At 46.0% G+C, this 26816-nt stretch overlaps 1 protein-coding gene across 2 annotated transcripts; it reads left to right on the forward strand.

The window, feature by feature from the left end:
* Window positions 1-5683: 5683 nt before the first annotated feature.
* On the forward strand, window positions 5684-26442 carry YWHAE (tyrosine 3-monooxygenase/tryptophan 5-monooxygenase activation protein epsilon). 2 transcript variants are annotated; one of them, XM_077312502.1, is made up of 7 exons: window positions 5684-5920; window positions 9363-9562; window positions 15310-15416; window positions 20241-20447; window positions 22749-22885; window positions 23687-23729; window positions 25447-26442. In XM_077312502.1, exons 1-6 carry the CDS (start codon window positions 5701-5703, stop codon window positions 23692-23694), a joined length of 879 nt encoding a protein of 292 aa, XP_077168617.1. In that variant the 5' UTR covers window positions 5684-5700; the 3' UTR covers window positions 23695-23729; window positions 25447-26442. The 2 variants fall into 2 exon arrangements, with proteins under 2 accessions (XP_077168617.1, XP_077168616.1); XM_077312501.1 differs by lacking the exon at window positions 23687-23729.
* Window positions 26443-26816: the final 374 nt, after the last annotated feature.

Genomic DNA, 26816 nt, shown 5'->3' on the forward strand with positions numbered 1-26816 from the left:
TACTGCTTGTATTTTTAAGCATTTTTAATAGCATGTTAAAAGTTTGTGGGGAAAGAGCAAGGAAGCCAGCAGTAACACAAGTGGTAAATGTTTACATACTCCAACCTACCTTCTCACTCATTTCTGAAGCATGTAGTCCACATGTTCGTTATGCGTCAAACAAAAATTACATAAACAGACTTTCTGACTCATTGCCTTAAACAGGGAACAAGTCAAAAAACGGCACATGAAGCTGAATAATTCTAAAGATGCCCTGTGCTCACTCTTCGCACTCTTCGCAATGACAGTTCATTATTTTCAAGTGGACAGCCATGTTGGTCTGAAGCGGCACAACAAAATTTGAGTCCAATGGCACCCTTAAGACCCACAAAGATTCTTGCAAGGCGTGAGCTTTCGTTTGCGACTACTTTACTTTCTCCTTGTATCTGTACTCTTATGATCCCTGTTCCGTTGTCGGAGGAAGTGTGCATGCACACAAAAATCTTTGTGGGTCTTAAAGGTGCCATTGGGCTCAAATTTTACAGATCGTTATTGACTTTAAATCAAGTTAATACTTAGTTAACTTTAAGACAGCAACTAATCTTACAACCCAAGGCAGTGGTTCTCAGCTGGGACGCCTTTCCGGGCTGAATGACCCTTTCACAGGGGTCACGGCAGAGCAAGCAGCTTGGGACAGGGGCCCTGCCACTGTTGCTGCTCATCCTGCACACGCCCACCAATTTATATACAATTCATAACACATTTCTATACAATCATGAACGATGGATCTTCACGCCATTGGTCAGTTTCGATTTAATTTCTGTGAAAGAACCCCTGCATAATTTTATTGTTTGCAGGTCACCACCACATGAGGATCTGTACTAAAGGGTTGAGAACCACTGATCTGAGGACTAAAAAATCTCTACTAAGTAAAGAGTTTCAAATCTCTCATTTTTAGCAATAAACATTTTTTCCACATTGCTCTTACGATTGGCTTCAGGCTGTTTTATTCCCTCTGGGCTCTGGCATTGGACATGGTCTGAAAATAGATTTTTGTTTCACTTGTGCATGCATCCCGTATGCTTTTCTTAAACCCACATATGCTCCTGTGGCTGCTACAATAGCCTGGATCACTGATTCCCGTAGAAGGACTATCTTCTCTCTTTTTGGGGAAAGGAATTAGCTAGGTTGGTTCATAGCTCGATCCAAACACCCAATTGATGGCATGTCTTATTGAGATGAACCAATGCAACTTCACCCTGTGTTGCTTGTACAGTGTGTTGTACAATTTGGGTTTGTCTTAAAAGGTGCTATATGGATTTTGCATCCATGGTTCATCTAGTTCACTGTCATTGGTATCCCCATGATCTTAGGAAGGCATCTTTCCTGCCCTGGTCTCCCATCCCCTCTTGTTTCCAGTTTCAACGATACTCAGATTGTGGACAGAACACTGTCCCCACAGTCAAGGTGGGGACTGGAGTTATCTGGAATGATGTCTGAGATCCAGACTACAGAGATCAGTGCCGTGGATGGGATACCACTTTTGGACAGCGGACTTTGTAGTGTAGCATGGAGTCTGGGAGAAATAGGAATCCTAGAGTGGCTGTAGGGGATGGATGCTCTAGGCCAGGAGTGGTCAACCTGTGGTCCTCCAGATGTCCATGGACTACAATTCCCATGAGCCCCTGCCAGCATTTGCTGGCAGAGGCTCATGGGAATTGTAGTCCATGGACATCTAGAGGACCACAGGTTGACTACCCCTGCTCTAGGACATCAATTCTCCTACGGTGTACTAGAAAGACTAGCAGAAACTGGTAGTCACCTGTAAAGATACTAAAGGCCAAGGTGGGGTGGGGGGGGTAGGAAAGGGTCCTCAAACACAACTTTATCTGCTTAAAGAAGAGTTTTCTTCTGACTTCAGGAAAGCTTTAATTACACTGCTAAAGTTTTCTCTCACAAGAAAGTTTTTTTTTTCCAAATTAAAGGTCCACTTTTGCCTAAGTACATATTACAGGGAGACTAAGGGAAACTGCACAGTCAGTTGCTCCTCTGGGCAGCAGTTCTGCATTCATGTCTAGCTCCAGCATTATGCTGGTCACGTAAGTATTGGAGACTGCCTGTTTATTCTGTTTAATATGTAACAGATTAGCCCAGGATTTTGTGAAATCCTGAGGTTTCTTGACAGCCCTGGAAAGGTTTCCTGAATGGGTGGGAGCTAATTTTTGATATATTTTTTAAACATTTGTTAAACAAGCATCAGGTGATAGGACCATATATTGTCAAGTCAACCGAATCCCTCTCCCAAAATGGCCAATGATGGGCCTGGAAGGGGTGGGAAGGAGAGGGGCCCCGGATGGACATGGACACAGCTATGCCTCCCAGCCATCTTCTGCTCCATTGGACTACTTCTGGGGGTTCTCAGAGCCTGGAGAACATTTCAGGGGTTTCTCAGTGGTAAAGTTGAGAAAGACTGGATTAGTATACGTCTCCTGGGGAGAAGGTCCTCTTAAAACACACTGGCTGGAACCAAACTGGCAAGACAGCTCAAATCCTGTATGAACATCAAGTATGTAACTGTAAATGACAATTTTATACAAAACAGCAACGTTTAAGACAAAAGCTACAAAGTAAAGCCACAGAGCGTCTGCCTCTGCAAGCAGCCAAGCAGTACTGATGCTGATATTGACCTCCCATTACCAAGGGAAATAAGATTTCCAAGAAGTTATTGATATGGCACGAGATTAAATATGCCTCGTTTTCGATTGGCTAGTGGATGGTTTAACCGCTTTCATTGGCCTTTGGCCTAGAACCAATCCAATGAGAGCCTGAGACACCGTGATTGGTTTAAAGGGGACAAAAGGCCAGATTCTACCTACTCAGGAGTTCAGAAAACGGATAAGGTCTGTTGGTGAATTATGCGGGGAGTGAATCGATTCAGTTGTGGCTGGTGAAGGGAACAGAAAGTGGAAGCTGCAGAAGAGCCATTGGAAGGAAAAAAGCCTGTGAAAGAGGGATTTGGAAATATCAGAGAGAAGAAAATCAGTTGTACGTTCTTCCAGGTGCAACACTGTGGTGTCCTTATGCAAGGAGGATTGTGAGCTGTTTTGCCCAAGAAGAAACCACTGGTTTTAAGGAAGGGTCTTTTGCTCCATGGTAGAGCATAGTGTCATCCATTTAAAGCAGGGGTAGTCAACCTGTGGTCCTCCAGATGTCCATGGACTACAATTCCCATGAGCCCCTGCCAACATTCTGGCAGGGGCTCGTGGGAATTGTAGTCCATGAACATCTGGAGACCACAGGTTCACTACCCCTGATTTAAAGGATCAGGTAGTAGGAGATAACAAGAGACACCTAAAGCCACTTCCATTCAGATCAGGCAATACCGACTCATACGTGAATGGTCTGACATACTATAAGGCAGAGGTAGTCAAACTGTGGCTCTCCATATGTCCATGGTAATTGTAGTCTACAGACATCTGAAGAGCCACAGTTGGGCTACCCCTGCATTAAGGGAACTTAATGTGTTCATGTTGTTGTTGTTAGTTGCAAAGTCATGTTCGACCCATCGCAACACCATGAACAATGATCCTCCAGGCCTTCCTGTCCTCTACCATTCCCCAGAGTCCATTTAAGCTCGCACCAACTGTTTCAGGGACTCCATCCAGCCACCTCATTCTACACAATCGCATCACTTTTGGGGTTTCTCAAAGCCTAAGGAATGTTTCAGGGGGTTCTCAACAATAAAAAAGTTGAGAAGGGCTGTTCTAAACCAAGCATCAATTCCAAAAGGGACCTGTCGGTATCATCCTGCACAATGAGAACTGAGGCTGAGCAAGTGACTTGCCTAAGGCTACCCAAATTTCATTGTAGACAAAGTCTGAATGGAGAACGTCACACATCACAGGGTACTTTCTTTGCCACTATATTACACAAGATCACATGTAAGCTAATTGGGATATAAGATTTTCACCATTATAAAGTAATAAACTGGCTGATCTGATTTGGCTAGTTCAGATAGATTGGAGGAGAGGTGACTGGTATTAAGCTGTCCTGGTCCCCATTGGAGAGAAAGATGAGAGGGTATACAGGAAGGATACAGAAAGCAAATAACCACCTTTGGAGATGCTACTCAAAGAATTTCAAGAAGTGTGAGTGGGGAACATATTATCATAATCCTAAAAGTTCCTGTTCAACATTTTAAAAAAACTTCAAAGGGAGGAAGAAAATATCAAAAGGACAAGAAAATGTCTCTAAACATTATGTTCATTTTAAAAGGCATCTAGTTAAATATAGTTTCTGAAATGTGACTGTTAGAAGTTATGCATAACGTCACTCCCTATGTTATCATTGCTATTATTTATTAGATTTATAGCCCACCTTACTCCAAAGACTCAAGGCATAAGACATAAACCTCATTAAAATCCTAACCCCCTAAAACCAGACTTAATCCCAACACGCCAAGATGGCTAGATCCCTCCAACCTCCCACAGGTGGTTGGCTCCACCTCCTGTCATTGTCACTGATTCCACCTCCTGAGTCATCCATTTTGTGGTTAATGCTATCACACCTTGTCAGAATTTCAAACGTGCTTGTGGCCTCAAAAGGGACCCCCTGATATGGAGGGTGTGGACCAAGAGGAGTCTTTCTTCCTCTCCCCATAACACTAGAATTGGGGCGTCATTTGAAGCTGGCAAGAGATTCAAGACATTAAAGGGAGTTCTGTGCCATATCATGTGAATGTACTGCCATGGGATCTGGTAATGGCCTCTGACTTAGAGGGGTCTAACATCCCCTGCTTGTCTGACACTGGGGAGAAGTCAACAATGCAGTACTGTTATATTATGGCCTACTTGGGGGCTTTTCCGTGGCATCTGACTGGCCAGTGCTGCGAACAGAAGACTGACAGGACTAGATGGATCTGACCCAGCATGGCTATTCTTCATGCTCGTTGTGAGGATGAAATGGAACAGGGAGGGGTGAACTCTAGGGCAGCCAGCCAGTGGGAAACTGGTGACTATTGTGGGCAAGGACCTAATGGGGCTTAATGCTATATAGAGTCCAACTTCCAAAATGGCCATTTCCTCCAGGTGAGCTGATTTCTGTCATCGGTAGATCAGCTGTAATCCCAAGAGATCTTCAGCCAACACCTGGAGGCTGGCATCCCTGAGATATGTTGTTCTCTCATAGGGTTCCCAACTGTCTGGAGGGTGGAGGCGGGAGTTTAATTTAAATTCAATGGAGTGCTATTTATCGTATGTGATGATTGACTCCCATTCTAACCCAAAGTTCCAGGGGCTCATCCCCACACAGGGAACAAGCACCTTTCTCCAGGCCTGGAAATCATCATCATCAAAATGCAATCAATACTACAAAGCAGGCCGTTGGGCAGAGCAGGGAAAGGTGTGTCCTGGGACTGCGGGAGCATGCTTCTCGCGCGTGTCCTCCTCCTTGCATTTCGAGCACCCTCCCTGCAGGCACGGCACGAGCTCCTTCCTCTGACGTGCAATGCAGCTAAGCCTCCGCCCGCCGCCGCCTCCTCCTCCTCCTCCCTTGGCTGGCAGGCAGCGCAAGAGACCCCCCCCCCCCGCCTTTCTTTCCCCAGCTGCAGGGTGGGGTGGGGGGATTCGAACTCACGCCCTCGTACGGGTCACCCGAGCGCGCTTTCCTCCGCACTGCCGGTTGCCAGGGGAGCCGCGGTTGCTACGGGGGCGTGGCAGGCGCATGCGCGCGCCGCCTAACCTGCCCGGATGTAGCGGGACGAGGCGCTACCGCCATCTTTGCCCGGAGAGCAGCGCGCTGATCGTGGCTGAGCCCCCCCGCCGGACCCATCGGTCTCCATCCGCCCCGCGCAGCCCCCGCCGCCCTCACTCGCCGGACATGGACGATCGGGAGGACCTCGTCTATCAGGCCAAGCTAGCCGAGCAAGCTGAGCGCTACGATGGTGCGAGGGGGACCGAGGAGGCCGAGCGAAGGCGGGGGGGGGGGGAAAGAGAGAGAAGCTGAAGGAGGGGAGCGCCGACAAAATGGCGGCGGCGGCCGGCCGGCCGGGGGCGGGGGGCGCACACAAAATGGCGGCGGCGGGGCCCAGCGGGGGTCGGAGAGCGGGCGCGGGCCGCAGCGGGGGGAAGAGGCCCGGCCCGGGAGGAAGGGAAGCCGGGCGGGCTGCGCGGGGCGAGGCCGCCGCCGTCGGGGAGGGGTGTGGCGCCCAGGGAGGAGGCCCGCAGCAGCCCCCGCCTGAAGAAGAGCAGGCCTCGGGGAGGCGCCCCCTCGCTCTGCCCGGGCGGCGGGGAGGGCGCCTGAGGGCTTGGGCGCCGCCCGTCCGCCCTCCCCCCACCCCTTTCCCCGCACAGCCGCCCCGCCCGGCACCCGGCTTCCTTTTCTGGCGCGGGCCGTGCCCTTCCTGGGGGACGAGGGTGGCCGCCCCGCGCCTGTGCCTCTGCCTGGCCTCTGGGAAAGTTTAAATGGGGATTTATGGGACGCGCCCTTCTGAGAAAAGGCGAGGCCAGGCGGGTGGGTCGCCCTCAGCCCCCTTGGCTTCCCGCAGGGTTGGCCCATGGGGCTTTAATGCCTGGCGCCCGGTGGAACCGCAAAGCGACCCAGCGGTCTCTGGGAGGAGTCCAGGCCCGACATCCCCACCTTGGTGAGCAGGAAGGGATGGAGGAGCTCCCTGGCCTGGGCTGTGTCCCCATATTTGTAGCACGTGTTGCCTGGGCGGCTCTCGCTCTCTCTCTCTCGGCTGATAGTATAGTGCCACTAGGATTGTAGTAATGGACTCGAGCAAGGGGAGTGGATGTGTCCGAGGCAAAAAAGACAAAAAGGGAGGGTGGATTTCTCCCCCCCCCCAATAAGAGTGGTTAAGCAGTGGAATTGGTTGCATAGGGAGGTGGCGACTTCCCCCATATTGGCATTCTTTAAGCAGAGGATGGATGGCCACTTGTCAGGGATGCTTCAGCAGAGGGTTGGGCTAGATGGCTTGTAGGGCCTCTTCCAACTCTATGATTCTGTGGCATCTTTGGAGAGGGGCTGGGGTAGACCATCTGCTTGGCTCGTAGAAGGTCCTGGGTTCGGTCCCCAGCATTTTTGATTAAAAGGATCAGGTGATGTGAAACACCTCTGTCAGAGGCCCTGAAGAAGCCTTGCCAGTCTGAGTCGACAGTACTGAAAGACCAATGGTCTGCTTTCAGTACAAGACAGCATCGTGTGACCCCTGGAGAGAAAACACTGGCTTATTTTTAAACATGGATTCCTGGTATTCCTTCTGGACTGTTTGTGATTGGATATAGGGCAGGCTGCACTTATTTAAAGGGGCCTCTGTGCCCTGGTTGGGATAGTTAGGAATAGAATGCCTATTGGTGGAGTTGCAGGCCTTTTGTCCTGGCTTCCTTCTTTGCAATGTTGGCATGAAGCTTTTTAGCAAGGAAGCCTTGTCAGCTTACTCCTGGGCCAGTGAAGCCACAGTCCTTGGTTTTAGTGATGCCTTTTAGCTGTTGAAATGTGTTCACCTTTACCACATTGTCTTCAAAGTCTTGTTTGGAGTGTGCAGTCTCACCTTGGAGGCAAGAATAGTTGGGCTTGCTGAAATCCTCTCACGTTTTGTCTTCTGGAATATTGCTCCAGAGTGTGCTTGGTATGGCCCGTTCCTGGTTCTCTGAGGAATTGCTCAAAATGACAAGCCTTAGCAGGTCCATCATGTTTCCCTTTTGTGTCACAGAACGTGTATGTATATACACCTCCTAATGGAAATTGGCAAAGTAGAAACCAGAAGCTGTATATCCTAAATCTTTCCATATATCCTAAATAAGATATTTCCATAACTGTTATTAAAAAGAGTAATATATAAAGAAATATCTGGGGGTTCTCACAGAGCAGTTGACTTTCTTGACTTGGAAATTAAAATTTATCATTTTAAATAGGGGTGGAGAAATCTGCTTCTCAGTATGTCAGAATCTCAGGATGTATTGAGTTGGTTAATGCCAGAATATCGACCAGATGATTTGCAGCAGCTGTTGCCTACCAGCACAGTTCTGGTGTGTGGAACTTTTGTACTCTGGTGCACCTCTTTCAGCTCTTCATCTGATAAGAAAAAAAAGGAATTACCTCATCCTAGGATGCTTCCTGGTAGACTGGCAAATCTGTGATGACTTTATACTTGGAGGGTGGTTAGTTTATTATGTGACTGGTCAGCTGTATGCTGATGGCAGCGTTAACAATCGGTTTATGCCCTTTAGGGATAAATCTGTACTTTATGTTCATCGATGAAATTAACCCCTCCAGCTTTAATCAGTAACAGAACATTGGCTCTTGTCATACAAAGCAGTCTATGGACAGCACGTGGTAAAGAAGCAGAAACTGGAGGGAGCCCAGACAGGGCTGGCTTCACTTACCACATGAGAAGCTTTAAACTAGATCAGAGGTAGTCAACCTGTGGTCCTCCAGATGTTCATGGACTACAATTGCCATGAGCCAGCAAACGCTGGCAGGGGTTCATGGCAATTGTAGTCCATGGACATCTGGAGGACCACAGGTTGACTATCCCTGATCTAGAGATCCTTGTTCTTACCCTCCTGTCGTCTTCTCTTCCCCTCCAAATTAAGAAGCCTGGATTTTGGAAGCAGCAGGAATTATACTTGGCAAATGCAAACTTAACAGATATAAGAACTCGATCTAGATATTTTTGTTGTCCTCGACTATAGTTCTGATTGTAGCCCGGGATGCATATATCGCAAACAACACCCCCATACTATTGGCGTCCAGTGATAAATGAGTAGTTGTTGCTCCAGGGTGGACAGGCACTGGCTAAGAAAGGGCTGATGGCACAAGAGAGTGTGAAGTTTCTCTGAGCTCCCTTGTTTGACATTGGGGGTACATATTGGTGTTCTTGTTGTGCCCCCTGTTGATTTGTTAAGTGGCATAGATTACCCTCCCCATTGTCAGCATTCCTCTGTGGTGCTGGTGTGTATATGTTGAAAGTTGACACAAATATTTGATACAGAGCTGATTCGGCTAGCTGACACGGAAGCACAGTCCCCGCAGTGTGTAACGGTCCAGCATGCATGTGTTGCTGTTCTGCTTTCCGGAGTGCTGTAGCGTTGTTTGCAAAAAGAAGACCTATGCTCTTCTGGTTGTGCCTCCCAGAAATGTGAATTGTGATTCCTTGAAATACAACATATAAAAATGCTTTAGGCAGAACTTTGTGGCCCTTTCAGTTCCCTGTGAAAACGCCCATTAGGTGTGGCTCAGGGCAGTCGGATAGGTGCCACCTGAGCACAGTTTGCATGGCGAGTAAGAACTTCCAGACTTGGTTTAACAGGGTTTGTCTCAGCGAGACTGACTTGAACCTCTGGGGTTGAACACCAGTATTCACTCATGTATTTTTCCTATAGAAATGGTTGAATCAATGAAAAAAGTGGCTGGAATGGATGTGGAGTTGACAGTTGAAGAACGAAATCTGCTGTCTGTTGCATACAAAAATGTGATTGGAGCTAGAAGAGCTTCTTGGAGAATAATCAGCAGCATTGAACAGAAAGAGGAAAACAAGGGTGGAGAAGACAAATTAAAGATGATCCGGGAGTATCGGCAAATGGTGAGTTCTACAGAAGACCGACCGGGGTTACCCATTCTGGTTAAGGGCAAGTTGTAGGTGATTGCTTGCCCTTCCCCTCGAAAGAGCTATTATGTGGAAGGCTTCTAGCATGCCTAAAGGTAAAGGTATTCCCGGTGCAAGCACCGGGTCATGTCTGACCCTTGGGGTGACGTCCTCTAGCGTTTTCATGGCAGACTCAATATGGGGTGGTTTGCCATTCCCTTCCCCAGTCATTACCGTTTACCCCCCAGCAAGCTGGGTACTCATTTTACCAACCTCAGAAGGATGGAAGGCTGAGTCAACCTTGAACCGGCTGCTGGGATTGAACTCCCAGCCTCATGGGCAGAGCTTTCAGACTGCATGTCTGCTGCCTTACCCCTCTGCGCCACAAGAGGCTCTCTAGCATGCCTACCAGGGTATAAAACTCCTTTGAGAATTAATGTTTGATTTTCGATTGTAGAATGTAATTCAGCAACCACACAATGTCTATTGGGATGGCCTTTACCAATGCGGTTTAGGTTTGATAGGTGTTCTTTGGATTAAAATAAACTTCCTATTTGTCAGATTAGCTGGGGACTTTTACCCATGCTTCTCATCACTCCCTCCCTTGTCCGAAGGCATCCACAATGCTCAGTCATTTGCCAGGGAAGCTTTTACTCTATATGAATTGTACATTATTATTCCTGCTGTCTTCCTTCAGCTAAGGCCTGGTTGGATACTGTATTGATCTGGGCTGCTTCCCAAAGGGTGGGTGGTTTGTGAATCAGGTTCCAGTCAATGTATTAGATGTGAACTTGGGTAGGTTGTGAAGCCAATAGGTAAAAGCCGGAGTGGAAATTTGGGGTAAAATTGAGATGCATACTTAATTAAATCTAAACTTAACTTTGGGTTAACATAAAACACATAAAATGACAGTTCGTCATACTCACTTTGTCATACTAACATACAGTATAATTGCCCTGGTTTGCTCCTAGGAAAGCTGCAGGGACGCCTAGTACCCAACAGAGAGCTGCAGACTATTGCATCCTATACTATCCTAGCACATGTACTTTAATTTGAGGAATAGGTCAAAAATGAAAGGTGAAATTAGAAAAATAATCCATACAGTCACAAGGGGAGGGCAGCATATAAATAAATAAATATCTAAATAAATAATAAATAAAATAGATAGGACTGCTAGTATTTATCGAGTTGAAATATATGAGTGAACTCAACATATTTACATTTAAACAAAATGTATCTAAAATATATACATCTACAGTGTGCATTGGAATTACTAATATGTAGATTTACATAAACATTTTCATGCTACTTATTTGAAATGAATCAAACCTTATATTGAAGAGCATTTAAACCCCATTTTTCATTGTTTTCCCATGTCTCTATATTTTTCCCCCATTGGAAACATTGTGGGAAGGCTATTATTAGGAAGATCTCTTCCTGAATCACTTCCTCTGCCTTGGCCTTCATATCTCTAATAGGAATTATTACTAACCACTGCTATAGATTGTATTATGTAAAATGTAATCGTACACGTTTTAAGTGTGTAAAATAATGTCTTTAAAAGTACTTAATTCCCCAAAGAAGAAAAGTTTCCTAATTTTTTTCCAGGGCTCTCCTAAGCTCTCCAGTTTGGACAAATTAGGTGGACCGTTTCCTATTCAAGCTGGTCAGTGGGACAAGGACTGTGAATTTTTCACATGTTTTTTTATTTACATGTTCAGTTAGGAGGAAACCTAAAGGCAGGAATGAGGTGTTAGAAGTTGAAGGTATTGACCAGGGTTTGGGGGGTAGCTGTATCCCTGATCATCTTTCAAATGCACGCTTCTTCTTTATCTCTGCAATAAAGCAACCAGGTTGTTTAAGATTGTGCCTACCTAAACTTCAATTGACCACATGAGGAGACCAACCCTGGTGGTGAAACCTCTCTGCTGTTTACATAGCTGATGCGCTTTCTGTTTGAGCTGGCCATTGGACTTTTAGGAACAGAAGGTGTTAGATGCTTTACCAGGAATCCAAATTGCATCATGATGTAGAACTATTGAACCCATAGTACAGTGAAGATCAAATTCACAAGCATTTGTTTTTGTAAGAGTAAAAAGGGTCCATTAATCGGAAATTCTTTGAAGTATGAGTTACATGTATGATTTAATTCCAAGTGAGCAATATTTTCTTTGTTTCTACCTGCAATATGGCTCAGAGCATGTTCCGTGTGACGATTGTCCATGAAAGTCCCATGCTCCTAAATGTACTTTTCATGTAGTCCTCCCTTTTTGACCTGTTGGAAAAATTGGTTGAATCTAGTCCTTTGTAGTTCCACTGAAAATGGCTGGGAAATGCTTCCAAAATATTGTTTCTGAAAATATTAGGAAATTCGGAAAAGTTGGGAGGGGGTGTTAAACCTGCCTACCCAGAGAAACCTTCTCAAGGTAGCTTGCAAATGAAAACATAATTTTTTAAAGAAAATAAGCTCTACAATAAAAATATATAGTATACACAGGGATTACTGTTGCCTTTTGGGTAGGCTGTTACATAAAAATGTTTGTACAATACATTGGAAAAACTGGGGGGGAAACAGTCATTGAGGCAAGGGAAAGTCCTATCCCTGGGCCTCCTTTAGCTATTTCAACACACTGCTGTTGGAGGAAAGTTGCTTCAATCACTGACCATTTGGGTTTGCCCCCATTTCCCTCCTTCAACTTGACATTATCCTCTCTGAAACGGACAGTAGTATAAACCTAAATAAAGGCATGACTCTGCAATTTTCTTTCCCATCCATTTCCTAATTATCCTTTTTCACTGTCAAGTTGACATTTTAATTGTGCCGTCCACAACTGAGCGCGCTTTCCCTTAGGTAATTGCAGCTCATAGGAAAGCGTTTGTCAAGCCTTTCCTTATATTCTGTGCACAAAACTTCAGCTAGAATGTTGCAAAATGTCCAAAGGCTTTTCAGCAGCGTTTGTTTTCTATGCTAAACTTGCTCTTCGTAAGCATACATGTAAGGCTCTTTGCTGAATGAGAACCCATTGTATTCAGTCAGTCCATGAGGAAAAGTCCATGATGTCTGTGCACTTGAGGACTACAACCTTAGGTTAGTCTGCACTGAAGCCTTTGCATCTTATTTTTTTTGATTTGATTTGATTTCTATACTGCCCTTCCATATGGCTCAGGGCGGTTTACATACAACTTCATAGGGGATACATGGAACGAGTCAACATACAACATAGTCAATATACAACAATAACAACCCAACAGAGGTTCTAAACAACAACTTCAGTGGTCCCAGCAATAGCAACATACAAGCTAAACTCCCTAGAGAGGTCAGGCTGCTTCAGGCCATGGAGGGTATGTCAGAGGTGGGGGGGGGGGACCTGTGGTCAGTCTCAGGCAAATGCCTGGTGGAGGAGCTCCCTTTTGCAGGCCCTGCAGAACTGTGGGAGTTCAAGCAATTCTTGGACAAACTTTTAAAAGCTATTCAATTTAAAAAATAATTGGGGTGTCTCCTCAACTATGAAAGTATCACCATTTGACATAAAATCATGTTAAGACGTTTGGGGTGAGTTTCCTGGGAATCTGGGGTAGAAGGGATCATTGGAGGGGGTGTGGGTCAGTGGTAGATAGTCCGCTTGGCATAGAGAAGGTCCCAGATTCAATCCCTGGTATCTCCAGTTTAAAAAAACCTGGCATTAAATGATGTGAAAGACCTCTGCCTGAGACCTTGGAGAGCTGCTGCCGGCCTGAGCAGGCAATACTGACGTTGATGGACCAACAGTCTGATTCAGTATAGGGCAGTTTCATGCAGTCATTGTATTGCACAGTCAATTGAAGCACCTGTAACATACAGAAGACTGGATTTTTGAGGAGGAACTGGTTTCTGAATGAAAAGCATTTAGGGTCTGTTGCTTGGGCTTAACAATTTATTCTGTTGCATATAATAAAAAAAGGTAATGCAGATGCTTACCAATTTTTCATCCAATGGTTGGCTTCTCAGCCACTTATACCAGTAAAAAACCAACATAAATATCAATTAGAGCTATAGATCCACACGTAATGGGAAGGCCTATCCTCCCCGTCCCCTCCAGTGGCCTTGCTACTGTTAAAGAGTTGCCAAAGAAAACTGGCAAAAGTAGACAGCCTTGTATATTAAATTGTGCGAGGCACATAATAAAGATTGTACCCGGGCATAAAGTGTTAATAAGCTGCCTTGCTCCCATCTCTGTTGCTGAATTATGAAGTAATAGCTCAGCTTGGACTCAGAAGGGTCGTGCTAGAATGTGTGCAACATTCTACTATTAGGAGAAATACAGTTTCCAGAAATGTTGAAGTCAGAGGAAGGGTATCCTTTGAGAAAACTGAAATTTGGAGACGTGTAAAATGTATGCTGTTATTACTTCTCGCTGAAACCTAAGCTAGTATTCAGCATATTTATGAAATACGAAAGTGTAACTGCTGTAGTTTTATATAAGTAAAGGTGTGAGTATACCCAGTACAAAAGAATAATTTTTTTCAGACAAGCAGCTTCTGGGCCTTTATGTGGAAACATTCCACATAATGGCTGAGGCAGCTGATATGGGCTGGTGCCACTGCACTGCCACCACTGCCCTTCTTCCGAGGCTGTCCCTGTTCTCCTGAGGTTGGGGCCAGCCTCAGAAGATGGGTGGCACGGTAGGGCCTCCTACGCGGGCTGCCTCCCTAGCTCTTCTGGCACACTCACTGGGGCAGGACTATGGATGTCACCTCCGTAGCCATTTTCGTTTCAGGGGACATGCCAGAAGACATGTTCCACCTCAAAAACTGCAGACTGATGTACTTTGTGCCACCTTTGGACATCTTAAATTTTTTTGCCATCTGAAAGGCATGGGGGGGGGGGAAATGAAAGTTGGAATTAGTGGATTTAATACTAAACAAAATGTCCATAACTTTGGGTCAAGTCACAATGAGCCTATCAGAACATTTGGGTATTGTTGCATTTGAAAACATTGGACAACGTTTTCATTAATATTGCTTGTCTACATTGCATGCGGGATTGCCCAGTGCTAGAATTGTCTTACATGAAAAGTTTCACACTATACCTCTGAAGCAAGGAAAAACTTGTTTGAAGAGATTCACTCATTCCAAAAGAGACTAGATTGTGTAGGGCTTTCTTTCAGTGCTCTCCAAAAATTCCTGCTTGAGTGAAAAACCGTCCCCTCAATTTTTCTAGCCCCCCCCCCCCCGCCCAACCTTTCACATTTCTAACTACCAGAAGTTTTGGGAGCGGGGAGCAATCACCCTTGGAAAGGAGCAGCCCAGTCAATGATCTACCCACTGCTGTTAGTAACAAGAAGCAAGAAGGGTAGAACTGAGCCACCAAATTTCTTGACCAGGCCTCCAGAGTGAACCAGTGAGTTGTGTAGTCCAGCTTCTCATTTTGCAGTATGGGTCAGAAGGGATAGGCCAAGTAAAATTGGCTGGTCACGGAGCTGAAAGCTGCAAGGCCACGAGGTGCGGGTAGAGGGCAGTCATGAGAAATACATGCTTATTCAGAGCGAGGGTGAGGAAGCAGCTCTTGTCCAAATGGTCAAAGATGCCCCTGAAAGGTTACTTTGTGCTTGCAGAAAATGAGCTGACTTTGGAAGGTGACTAGTTTCCCACTTCACTGAATGATTTGTTGATGCAATGTGATGTCATTTTTTTCTCTGTTAAAAGCTAATGTCTGTTCACTAACAGCACTCTTGAATTTGTCATTTCTCCCCCTCCTCCCCAAGGTTGAGACTGAATTGAAACTAATCTGTTGTGACATTCTGGATGTACTGGACAAACACCTCATTCCAGCAGCCAACACTGGCGAATCCAAGGTTTTCTATTATAAAATGTAGGTTGATTACTGGGAAACGGATCTGACTTTGATACTTATCGGTATAATGAGTAGGCTGTCCACTGCATAAGCTGGTTTGCGGGACTGGGGTGGGAAGCAGTGTTAGTCTTCAGCCAAAGTATGTCTTGTGTCCCGTCCCACCCCCTTAAAAGACTTGGAACAATTTATTGTGGGGCAAGCTTATGAGAGAGCCAGAACTCCCTCTGAGACCAGTCACTGAGTGTAACGTTTCATGCATCTGACACAATGGACTCTGGCTCATAAAATCTGATGCCATGATAAATTAGGCAATCTTTCAAGGCGTCTCTGCTTGCGCTCTGGCTCAGAAAACAACTCAAATTCAGACCAATGGCAAGAAAAGTATTTGTGAAATAAAAATGCTCAGGAAGATGTTCTCCATCACCTAGAATTCTTCCCCTTCTTTGTGCTTTTTCAGTCTTTTTTTATTATTTGTATGTTATTCTGTATCTCGTGAGATAGGTAAGATAGATGGGTAAGCCAGAAGCAGTGTGAAACTATGCCTGCTTCCAAGTCAAGCCAGGACTGGGACCTATGTGCAATTCAAGATGTACTATGGCCAAAATAAGTTGAGTTTTAATTTTGAAAAACAAGTGAATCTTAGATATCATGGGTTGAGCATCCTTTTAAGTCCATTTGGGTGTATAGCACATAACTTCAATAGCAAAAGGAAAGGTGAAGACTTAAATCATGTGCATTTTCCTTTGGAAGAAAGGTATATAATTTCATAGTCGTTTTAATGTTGATACTGATGTCCCTTTGTGTGTAGATCTCTTCAGCACAGTATACAGTGCTTTATTTCACACCTGAGTGAATATGTCTTCTCCACAAATCATGTAAATATATTATTTATTTTGAGATTTATGTTTCGCCCTGTCTTTGAAAACTCAGGGTGGTTACACATAAAATCCCAATATGTAAGCTCTAAACCAGGGGTAGTCAAACTGTGGCCCTCCAGATGTCCATGGACTACAGTTCCCAGAAGCCCCCTGCCAGCATTCGCTGGCAGGGGGCTCCTGGGAATTGTAGTCCATGGACATCTGGAGGGCCACAGTTTGACTACCCCTGCTCTAAACCATTCAAACTATATTCTGCACCTCATTTTTAAAACCTTAAAAATACCAATTTAAATATTAAATGTTAAAAAATACAAGCATTGCCCATAATGCTGTTTCTACCTGGTGTGAGCGGGCCTCATAGAGAAAGTTTCAGCCTGGAGGAATCAGACAGAGAGGCCACCAAATTCTGCTGTTACTTTTGGCCTCAATCCTAAGACTGGCAATAGAATGCTTTGTTTGAATTGTACTTTCTGCAGTCATCGTGATGATCCTTATTGTTACTTTCTTCTACTAGGGATATTTTATTTGATCAGTTAGTTACTTGCCACTTGCCTCAAAGAAAGGTACTTGCTGTAATATCGTTTATTGTATCTTGCACAGAGTTTGTTGCGTTTAAACTGAGAAAACTCTTAGGCCTTAATAGTGGAGGAATAAAAAAAGTACTCTGAACAGCCTGGGTGGGACGCTGGCTCTGATTTATCCTCCTGGCTGCCGATGGTTGTATTCCAGGAACCACCTGGACGCAGCACTCTCAGGCAGTATGACTTGCAGTATTGCTTTGCGTTTGCAGTAAGTTGCTTTCCGAAAACTCTCCAGTGTTAAGTCTGTTGCAGGGCCACAGACGGTCCCATTTTTAAAATGCATTTTTAAATACATAAGTTCCATCATCTCAGCATTGTTCTCTGTACCACTTCCAGTTAAGAACAATCGAGGCAGTCAGAATCATCACATTAGAAAACCAATAGCCCCATCAGCTAAACCTGTAATTTCAAGGAGTTTTTAAACACCAATAACAAATGGCCTTAGAAAATAAATTGGGGCGGGGGGGTGCCTGGCATCTTGGCTGTGCAGAGAGTTGGGCTGTCAAGGTGCCACAGCAGCAAGGCCCCACCCCTAATGCTCACCGCTTACTTGTGAAGCTGGGCTTAAGCCCCATTCATTAGTTTCAGACCTTAGAAACTAAGCAGGATTGACCCTGGCTAGTGTTTGGGTGGGAGACCTCCAAGAAACACTTGGGTCATGATGGGGAGGCAGGCAACGGCAAACCATCCCTGAGCATCTCTTGCCTGCCTGCCAGACAATCCGAGGATCTCCTACTGCAGCGGTCCCCAGCCTTTTGAAGGCTACCGAGGCCTTCGCGGACCGGGAGTTGACGACCCCCCCATCCTACTGTACACATGACACTCAAGAAATAAATATTAACCATGTCCCTTGGCTGTACTTTAATTTATAGACCACCCTTCCCCAGTGACGGGCTCAGGATGGTTTCCAGCGATAATATACATTTAAAACGATAAAACATTTAAAAGCCTACCCAAGTACAATTTGCTCCATAGGCATTGCAATATAGTTGGTGGATTCAGTTGTCATTGTGGTGGTAAAAAATACTCCCTATATAGGGGAAGGAGAAGAATATACGGAGGAGAGGGGCCTTTGGTACTTATAATCGGCCTGGCCCCATAGGCCTGGTGGGAGAGCCCTGTGGAACTTCGACTGCTCCATCAGGGCCCAGATTTCCACTGTCAGCTCCTTCCACCAGACAGGAACCAGGATCTAAAAGGCCCTGACTCTGGTCAAGGCCAGTCAAAGGGGTGTCGTTCCTTCCCATCTACTCCAGTTACCTTGTGTGTGTTGTCTCTGGTCAGTGTAGGTCACTTTGAGAGACAATTGTCTGAAAAGGTTCCACTGCCTGTTTGATGCTTCCCTGCTGGTTTCATGTCCTAAAATCGCATTGCATGGGGGATCTCTCTCCCCCAACCCAGCTGGACACACCACTAAATCAGGGTCTAAATGTGGTTCTGAAGCAGCAGAGTCTCCAATCATGAGCATGCTGGGTGTCGCATAGTTGGGAGTAAGTAGCCCTTGCCCATTCCAGCCCCATGCAGGAGGGAAGACATCCGTCCCCTGTTAATTAAATAAACAACACGGCTGCCCTGGGACCAACCCAGCCACAGAAGAGCTTTGACACCATGTTTCTGTCTCTCCCTCTCTTTGTCCTGTCTAGAGGCCTCCACCAGGTAACTTGGATGGAGCCTTGTTTCACCTGGCTCCTCTGCCTGAATTAAAGAGACAATAATGAAGGATGTCATCTCAGATGACAGGTGAAAGTGGAAGTGAATCACCCCTTCCTTTAGATCAGGCTTTCTCAACCAGGGTTTCTTGAATGGATGGGAGCTAATTAATTTCTTATATATTTTAAAAAATTGTTAAACATTTATCAGGCGATATGACCATATGTAGACCCGTTTCCCCCTTCCCCACATGGTTCTCAGTAGCCACTCCCGTAGCAGGAGCCCTACTCTGTAACCTAATGGAATGAGGAGGTAAAAGGAAGCACCTGATTCTTTTTGGTTATAGCTAGATCTGTTACGTTTTTATTGGTTTTGTTGTTGTAGCCCTGTTTGGAACTGATTCCAGGGGGGGAAAGCGTGTTGGAACGCTGTAAATGAATACACGGTGCTGTGGTTAAGATTGGTGATGCTGATGCCTTAAGTGGCAGAGCCTGCATTGCTTTTTCTCTTGAGTGATGATTTAGTGAGCGGAGCAGCTGCTTCAGGACTTTTATCCTGACTCCTCCAGATTGATGTAATCTGTTCTTCAAAGATTTCAGCTTTAAAAACATGCAGTCTGCAGCACAATCTGCGGCTCTCAAATGGAGAAACCTTTGGCTAAAAAAGCTAACATGGATAATGTTTCCAAGGTGAACATCCATTCCCTTTCCACGGAGGGTTTTTACGGATGCTGCACTGGATGAACCAAGAACCAAAGCCGAGAGTGATAAAAGTAAAATGTTTTTTTTTTTTTTACTCCTTCATTTCCAAGGCTAGAGACTTGAGAGAAAGACAAGGTCCTTTAAGTTCTCATAGAATCAGGCAGCATTCTCCTGGCCCTGGACTGCTTCCCATAGAAGTGACAACATCCCCTTCAAACCTGTCACAATTTTCTGGATAGCTTTGTGGCCTTTCTGCACTCCAGGATACCAGAGAAACATGAAAAACATTTCATAGCTATCTTGATACCAAAGCAGTAGAACAGGTTCTTGAGATGCAGAGATTCTAAGGCAGGGGTAGTCAACCTGTGGTCCTCCAGATGTCCATGGACTACAATTCCCATGAGCCCCTGCCAGCGTTTGCTGGCAGAGGCTCATGGGAATTGTAGTCCATGGACATCTGGAGGACCACAGGTTGACTACCCCTGTTCTAAAGTGTCCCCTTGGTCATGCCTAAGGAAAACACATAGTAGAGAGTGATGTTGCCTAGCGGAGAAGAGAAAATTCATTTAAACATTTCTTAGGCTAAAAACTGACTGTTAAGTGATGCTTTTAAAAAAGAAAAAATCCTCTTACTTAAAAACTCTCTGTGAACTGTTGTCATATGTAGCAAAGCTCGGAAAAGTGAAAGGGGCCCAGGAAAGTCTGGGAGGTTCTCTCACTGGTGTGAAATGGAGTCCATCTTCCTTGAGCATGGTTCAGTTGCTGACCATTGTTTCTTGAGCTCTGTCACCTTCTGTGCCTTGTGCTTGAGGAAGCCAGCAATGAAAAAAGACATTTTACCTGGTCATTCAGTAGGTTTTCTGGTCGTTCTCAGAGCCAGCATCTGGTCTTATGAACCAAAGTCCCTCCTATCTGATAGGAGGCAGTTGTGTGTTTGTTAAGGTAGAACCTGGTCTCTGTTGGGGTGCTGTGTTTGCGTCAGGAGCAGTTGCAGTGTTTCACTCCTTTTTTCTACTCCCTTCCCCTCCGCAGGAAAGGGGACTACCACAGGTATCTCGCCGAGTTTGCCACAGGAAATGACAGAAAGGAAGCTGCTGAGAACAGCCTGGTGGCTTACAAAGCTGCTAGTGATATTGCAATGACAGAACTTCCTCCAACACATCCCATCCGCCTAGGTCTCGCCCTCAACTTCTCTGTTTTCTACTATGAAATTCTTAATTCTCCTGACCGTGCCTGCAGGTGAGTTCTCTGAAGGTGGGAGAGTGCGTGTGGGTGGATGTTTTCCCAGTACTTCACCAGCTACCTGAGTGTCTTTTCTCATTTCTCATGAATACTCAGAAGGCTTAGAAAACATTCTAGTGTTATCATTCTAGTGTTGTTTCTCTCTAGACAAGCACTCAGCATTAATCCTCTGAAGCTTAAATCTACATACATCTGTGCTCTTATCCATAAGTGAAGAACTTCAGCTTCAGCTGCTTTAAATTTCTACCTTGCCTTCCCCTTGTGCCTCCAAATGAATCACAGTTCCAAGATTAAAACCCAGCACAATGCAGTAAAAAAACACTTTCTCCCCCTTCCCCAAGGGGATGCCTGCATTAAAAGCCCTTGCAAGTAAAAGTTCCTTACAGTGTCTCCTGAAAACATACAAGGGTGGTACCCCTCTCATCAAAGGAACAGACTAGTAGATGCCCAAGTGGGCCATCTTAAACAGTTGGTTCAGAGGGACACGTGGGAAGAGGCATCCTTGAGATTCATGTGTCCTAGGTCGTGAAGGGCTTTCAAGAGTATAACCAGTGCCCTGAATTGAACTTGGAAACAAATAGTCCAGCATCCTGTTCTGCTTAGTGGCCAACCAGATGCCAAGAATGCCAACGGTACATAGGTAAAACTCAAGAGAGCCAGCTTGGTGTAGTGATAAAGAGCAGTGGCTTCTAATCTGGCGAGCCGGGTTTGATTCTGCACTCCCCCACATGCAGCCAACTGGGTGACCTTGGGCTTGCCACAGCAATGATAAAGCTGTTCTGACCGAGCAGTAATATCAGGGCTCTCTCAGCCTTACCCACCTCACAGGGTGTCTGTTGTGGGGAGAGGAAAGGGAAGGGGAATGTAAACCACTTTGAGACTCCTTCGGGTAGAGAAAAGTGGCATATAAGAACCAACTCTTCTTTCCTATCTTGTCCCCCCTGGGGTGGCGGGCTTAATGATAGAGTGCCTCCAGGCATTTACTTGTTATGGATGATAACCATGGAAAGACCTCTACCCCACGACCTTGTCTAATCCTTATAAGGACCTCTGAGATAATGTCAATCACTACGTATGGTATCGGTGAAAGCCACAAGTGAATCATGCATTGACCAGAACTGTACTCCTTGTCCAGTTGTGGTCAACTATTGATCTGTACAAAGGCATTTTGAAACTTTTTCGTTTTCTGTCCCTCTCTTAATCATCTCTACCACCAGTAATGGAGTTAGGTTGTGTGAGCATTTACATTCCGTCTGGCCACTATTTATCTTGCTGCCATTTATTAGCAATATCTTCCCCACCTTTCCATAGTTTGGGGCTCCTTACAGCGCCTCAAAATAATAAAACGACAATCCGGTCAGGAAACTGCAGAACAAATGCGCATCTGTTGGTGTGGCCGAGCCTAAAACTCTGAGGCTTGCATGCTCCCTCTTCCATTCATGCATGCAACAATTGTCTGACTCCCAGCTCATTGGTACGTCCTACTGGAGAAGCCTTAACAAATTGGGAGGTGGGTTATTTTCATCCTTATTCTATTATCTTGTTTGTTGAAACTCAAGGCAAATTATAGAATTATAAAAAAAGCAATGCAATAAAATTGGGTAACTCCATTCGGGCATCCCAGTTCGATAGGAACGAGCCAAGTTCCCTTTAAAGAGTGAGATTAAAACTGTATACTATGCTCAGTAAACAGTGTAGCAGAAGACAAAAGAATACTGCCTTCCCAGTATTTGCACAGAAGTATCCTCTTAATTCTGTTCTACACACATTCCTGTTCCTTCTCTTAAAAAAGAATCTAAAAAGTCTAAGAGAAATGGCATTGGTGTCATCTTGGCCCATAGCATAGGCAGCAAAAGATCCAGGAAGCTAAGCCCCCTAAGGATCAGAGCTGGCCCCAGATACTCCTAGAAGCTTCTCTGGGTAGAGAACAGGTGGGGATTGCGCAGCTCACCCCCCACTGCCAATCACAGCTGCGAATTGGCCCCTGCCTGGATCCGGAGCTCACTAAAGTGAACTTGTTAAGACGCCATCTTAAGTCCGCCCTCCTTTTAAAAAATACCATGTTTAACGTTTCCGCCATTTAACTTGGCTTGGAGCATTTGTACTAGCATTAGGCACTCCAGACCGAGAAATCTAGAGCTGAATGACGTCAGCGTACAGGTGGCAGTCCGCTCTGGGATCTGAGACGGAGCTTTTCAAGGCCTAGACCCTCAGGGTGTAGCTCTCGCTCCCTCTGTCCAGATTCTGGTGTTCCAGAGCTTTCTGCCGCAGTCATGATGCCCGTTGTGTCCATTGCAGGTTGGCAAAAGCCGCTTTCGATGATGCTATCGCAGAACTGGATACACTGAGTGAAGAAAGCTATAAGGATTCTACACTTATCATGCAGTTGTTACGTGATAATCTGACACTATGGACTTCAGACATGCAGGGAGATGGTGAGTACCTAGTTGACGCTTCTGCTGAGTCTGATGTTAAACGTTTCTGGCTAGATTGCAGAAAGAGGTGAGCGTTAATTGTGCCCTCTTTTGGAATGTTCACCACTGCAAACCTAACAGAGAACCGTGTCTCCGTAGAGATAATCAGTCTTGCCTGCCTTTGCCTTCTCAGCCATAGCCTGCCAGTCCTTGTGTTGAGATCTTTCTTGAACCTAATGCAAGCTGTCCTGTATAGAGACAAAGTGATGCACGGGCAGCTTGTCATATCCCACCAGTGGGCTGTCTGGTGCATCATTAGTTCCATACTAAAAATGTAGCCGAGACATGGAGAGTTGGAAGCCTGGCCATGCTTTCCACAAGGTGGAAAGCAGGGATGTAGTAGTCAGGAAGCAGGGAAGTAGTCAGGAAGCAGGGAAGTAGTAGTCAGGAGTTATCGTCATTAATCACTCCTGCTTAGGGAAGACAGCGGACTGGTACATAATTACATGTTCCCTTGGAGGTTTTGTGGGGGGTGGTTTCCTCTTCAGGTTACGGGAAGAAGAGTTTCTTTTGATGGGATTTCTAGTAATGGCGGGAGAACAGTGTGAAATGACTGAGGTGGTCCCAGATATGCATACTTCTTAAGATTATTTTTTTTCCTGATCTGTTTGCCATCTGATGCCTGCAAGAAGCAGAACTGGATTCCCTCGCCGCCACCCCCCTTCCATTTCACGCTGTTCAAAATACTGTACTAGTGTTCTTCATCTGTTAAGTTTGTATCTTCTCTGTAATTCCTGGTTTTCCCCCTTTTCTGTTGTGTAGATTCCTAAAGGATTTCACCTGTTCCTTTTCTAAATCCTACTTTGTAAGTCCTCATGATGCCTCTGTGAATATCTCAAGTTTTTGTCTCGGGTCACTAATCCTGCTTGTGTCTTGGGTCCAGTCTGGGGTGGAGCGCACTCTCGTCTTCCCCCTGCAGCCTCGTTGTCATTAAAGGCCGATAGCCCAGGGAGGCCAACCTCATCAGCCCTATAAAGCTAAGAAAGGCTGGCCCTGGTCAGTATTTGGATGGAAGACCACCACGGAAGTCTAGGGTCAGAACCCTGAAACTACCTCTGAATGCCTCTTGCCTTGAAAACAATGTGCCGGGGTGGCCAAATTGTGGCTCTCCGGATGTCCAGCATGTGCTGGCAGGGGCTCATGGGAATTGCAGTCCGTGGACATCCAGGAAGTCAGTTTGGCCACCCCTGCCATACGAGGTCACCATAAGTTGGCTGCAATTTGATGGCAGTCCCCCCCCCCCCTTGGATTATGCTGTCAAGTTGCGGCTGATTAAAACCAACCCCTTATGGAGATTTCAAGGCAAGAGATGAGAAGAGGTCGTTAGCCATTGCCTGCCTCTGCGTGGCAACCTTGGTCTTCCTTGGAGATCTCCCGTTCAAGTACTAACCATGGCCGACCATGGTTCATTCCAAAGCTCTGATGAGTTTGGCCTAGCCTGGGTTATTCTGGCTGCTGTGGGCTGGATAGGCCTCCTGAAACGCTTGGCGGTTCATTCAGCTAGTATTCCAGCGATGGGAAATTAGAGCATGCTTGGATTTTCCTGCTCCTCCTCTAACTGTAAGCATTAAACTCTCGTGTATCAATTTCTCCCGGGCTCCCCTTTTACAGGCACCAGTAATGGTCCTGATGAGCAGTGACAAGTTCCTTGCAGTGCTGAATGCAGTACTTGTGCATGACTTGGGCTTGTCTTGAGCCACATTTGATGCGTGTTCCCTGGTATTGAGGAGCTGTGTTGTGTGTATGGCAAGAGCGTGTGTGCGCGTGTGCGTGTTTGGCCAGGCATGACTTTGTCCATGAGAGAGCGCAGGAGAATAAACTGGGTTGTTTTGGTTTGTTGTTTCCATTGCATGCTCCAGGCTAGTCAGGCGACTTCAGCTTACTAGGAAGCTCGTGAAGATGGCAATGACTGTAGAAGTCCTTGGGCCCAGGGCTGTCCTCCCACGTGTGGGGCTTGCTTGCAAAGTCGCAGGCTTGCCGGCTTGACTAACGTTGTCGTTTTGCTTCCAAGACACAAGTCGCCCGAACTCTTGTTTTTCCTCTCTCCCTGCTGGAGGGTCGATTTTGAAAGTGTGTAAGTGGTGTCTTTTGATGATGGTGACTCAGCGGCTTGCAGGCTTTCCCCAGATATAAAGGCCAGGGCTTTGTTCCGCGCATTCTCATCTCAATTATTCTTTGCACTTCCACGGGATCATTTCCTTGTCCACATATCCTTTACTACTGTGCCCAATATCCTGTCCACATCTGTGGTAGGCTGAGTTCTCTGGAAGGTGCCAAGAACCAGCAGGAAAGCAAAGCTCCCACGCCCCTCCACCTAAACCCACCACCATAACTTTTACTAGGAGCTACTGGAAAGCTTACCGGGCTGGTCACAATAAAAGAAATTCTGTGGAGCGTGGTCCATTTGGGGGCTTAGGGCGTGTTTTATTTCAGACAGGCATGGCTGCTGACACATTCTTTCTCCGTCTATCTTCTCATCCAAGCCTTGGACTGACGTTTTTTTTCTTTGTCCCCCTTTCCAGGTGAAGAACAGAGTAAAGAAGCGCTGCAGGATGTGGAAGATGAGAACCAGTGAGACATAAAGGCCAATAAGAGACCCCCCCCCATCTCTGTCCCCTCCCCTCTCCCCCTCCCCCTGCCCTCCCCAGCCCCTCACTGTCACTGGGAGCCATCCAATCGATTGTTTGCGATGGCACCCAGAGTTTAGGTTCCTGCCCTGTTGGTTTAATTTTTTTTTTTTTTTACACAATTGAAAATTTCTTTCAAGGCAAGAGTGAATGTCTGTGGACTTGACTGGTGCCAGCGTTCAGTTTCTTTTAAGACACTAACCAGACTGGCTGTGTAGAGGCTTCCTCTTCTTCCTTTTTTTTTTTTTCTTTTATTTTCCTCCTCGCGTCACTCTGTGGTCTTCTGTCAGGGGGTCGAAGGTGACATCTGGAAGCCCTTAGAAATCCTAGAGGAGGCTGATGGCACTGTGCAGAGGGTGCACGCGGTGGCAATTTCCCCCCCCCTCTTTTTTTTTATAATCGTTTAAACAATTTTATACCAGTGTTTAAAAATTAATTGGGCATTTAGCTTGGGAAGTTACAGGTTGCATTGAAACAGTTCTTTGTATTGGTTTTGCTGTAAACGAAAACAAGGCCCGATCCACAGCGAGCAGCAAAAGAGCCGTGCTGAATTCTCAGCCTCAGCAGACAGGGCTGGTAACAGTTGGGCAATCCGTGGGCTGCTCATTCTTGCCTTCTCATTTTCCCCCCAAGCAGGTTTGCATTGAAGGTGGCGTTTAAAACACAAAAAAAAAACAAAAACAGCCTGCATGTGTGTTCAATATTTTTCTCTCCCCTCCCCTTCCCCCTTCGCTAGCTCAACCTCTTTTGTTCAGTATGTGTAACTTGAAGCTAATTTGTACTACTGGATATCTGACTGGAGCCACAGATACAGGATCTGTATTGTTCTTACTGAAACACAGCATGGAATTAACATTAAACTTAAATAAAACAACCCTAAATTAAAAACGATGCCAAATGCTACCGCTACTTTTCCCGGGTAGCCGTTTTTAGAGAAGCAAGGTAGAACAAGCGGGGGGGGTGGGGGTGGGGAGGAGGAGATTTCCGAGAGCCGTTGCCAGGAACTTAATTAGAACGTCCCAGACGAGAATGTGCCGGCCTAAATGAGTAGCTGCTACGTCACGCACAAACTCGGGCGCTTGAACCCATTCTCGGGCCGCTCGCCTGCTTAAGCGTCACGGCCCAAGGAGAGGTTGCTCCAGAGAGGCGTGCCCCAGAGACATCTTGTTGGAGCCACGCGTTCAGGTTGAGCTAGGCCACACCCTCAAAAACCACCCTCTCTGATTTCGACCCACTCTTTTCTTTTAAAAGTCCTCGCCTGTAAG

Source organism: Paroedura picta, chromosome 15, assembly GCF_049243985.1.
Source record: "Paroedura picta isolate Pp20150507F chromosome 15, Ppicta_v3.0, whole genome shotgun sequence".
Classification (NCBI taxonomy): domain Eukaryota; kingdom Metazoa; phylum Chordata; class Lepidosauria; order Squamata; family Gekkonidae; genus Paroedura; species Paroedura picta.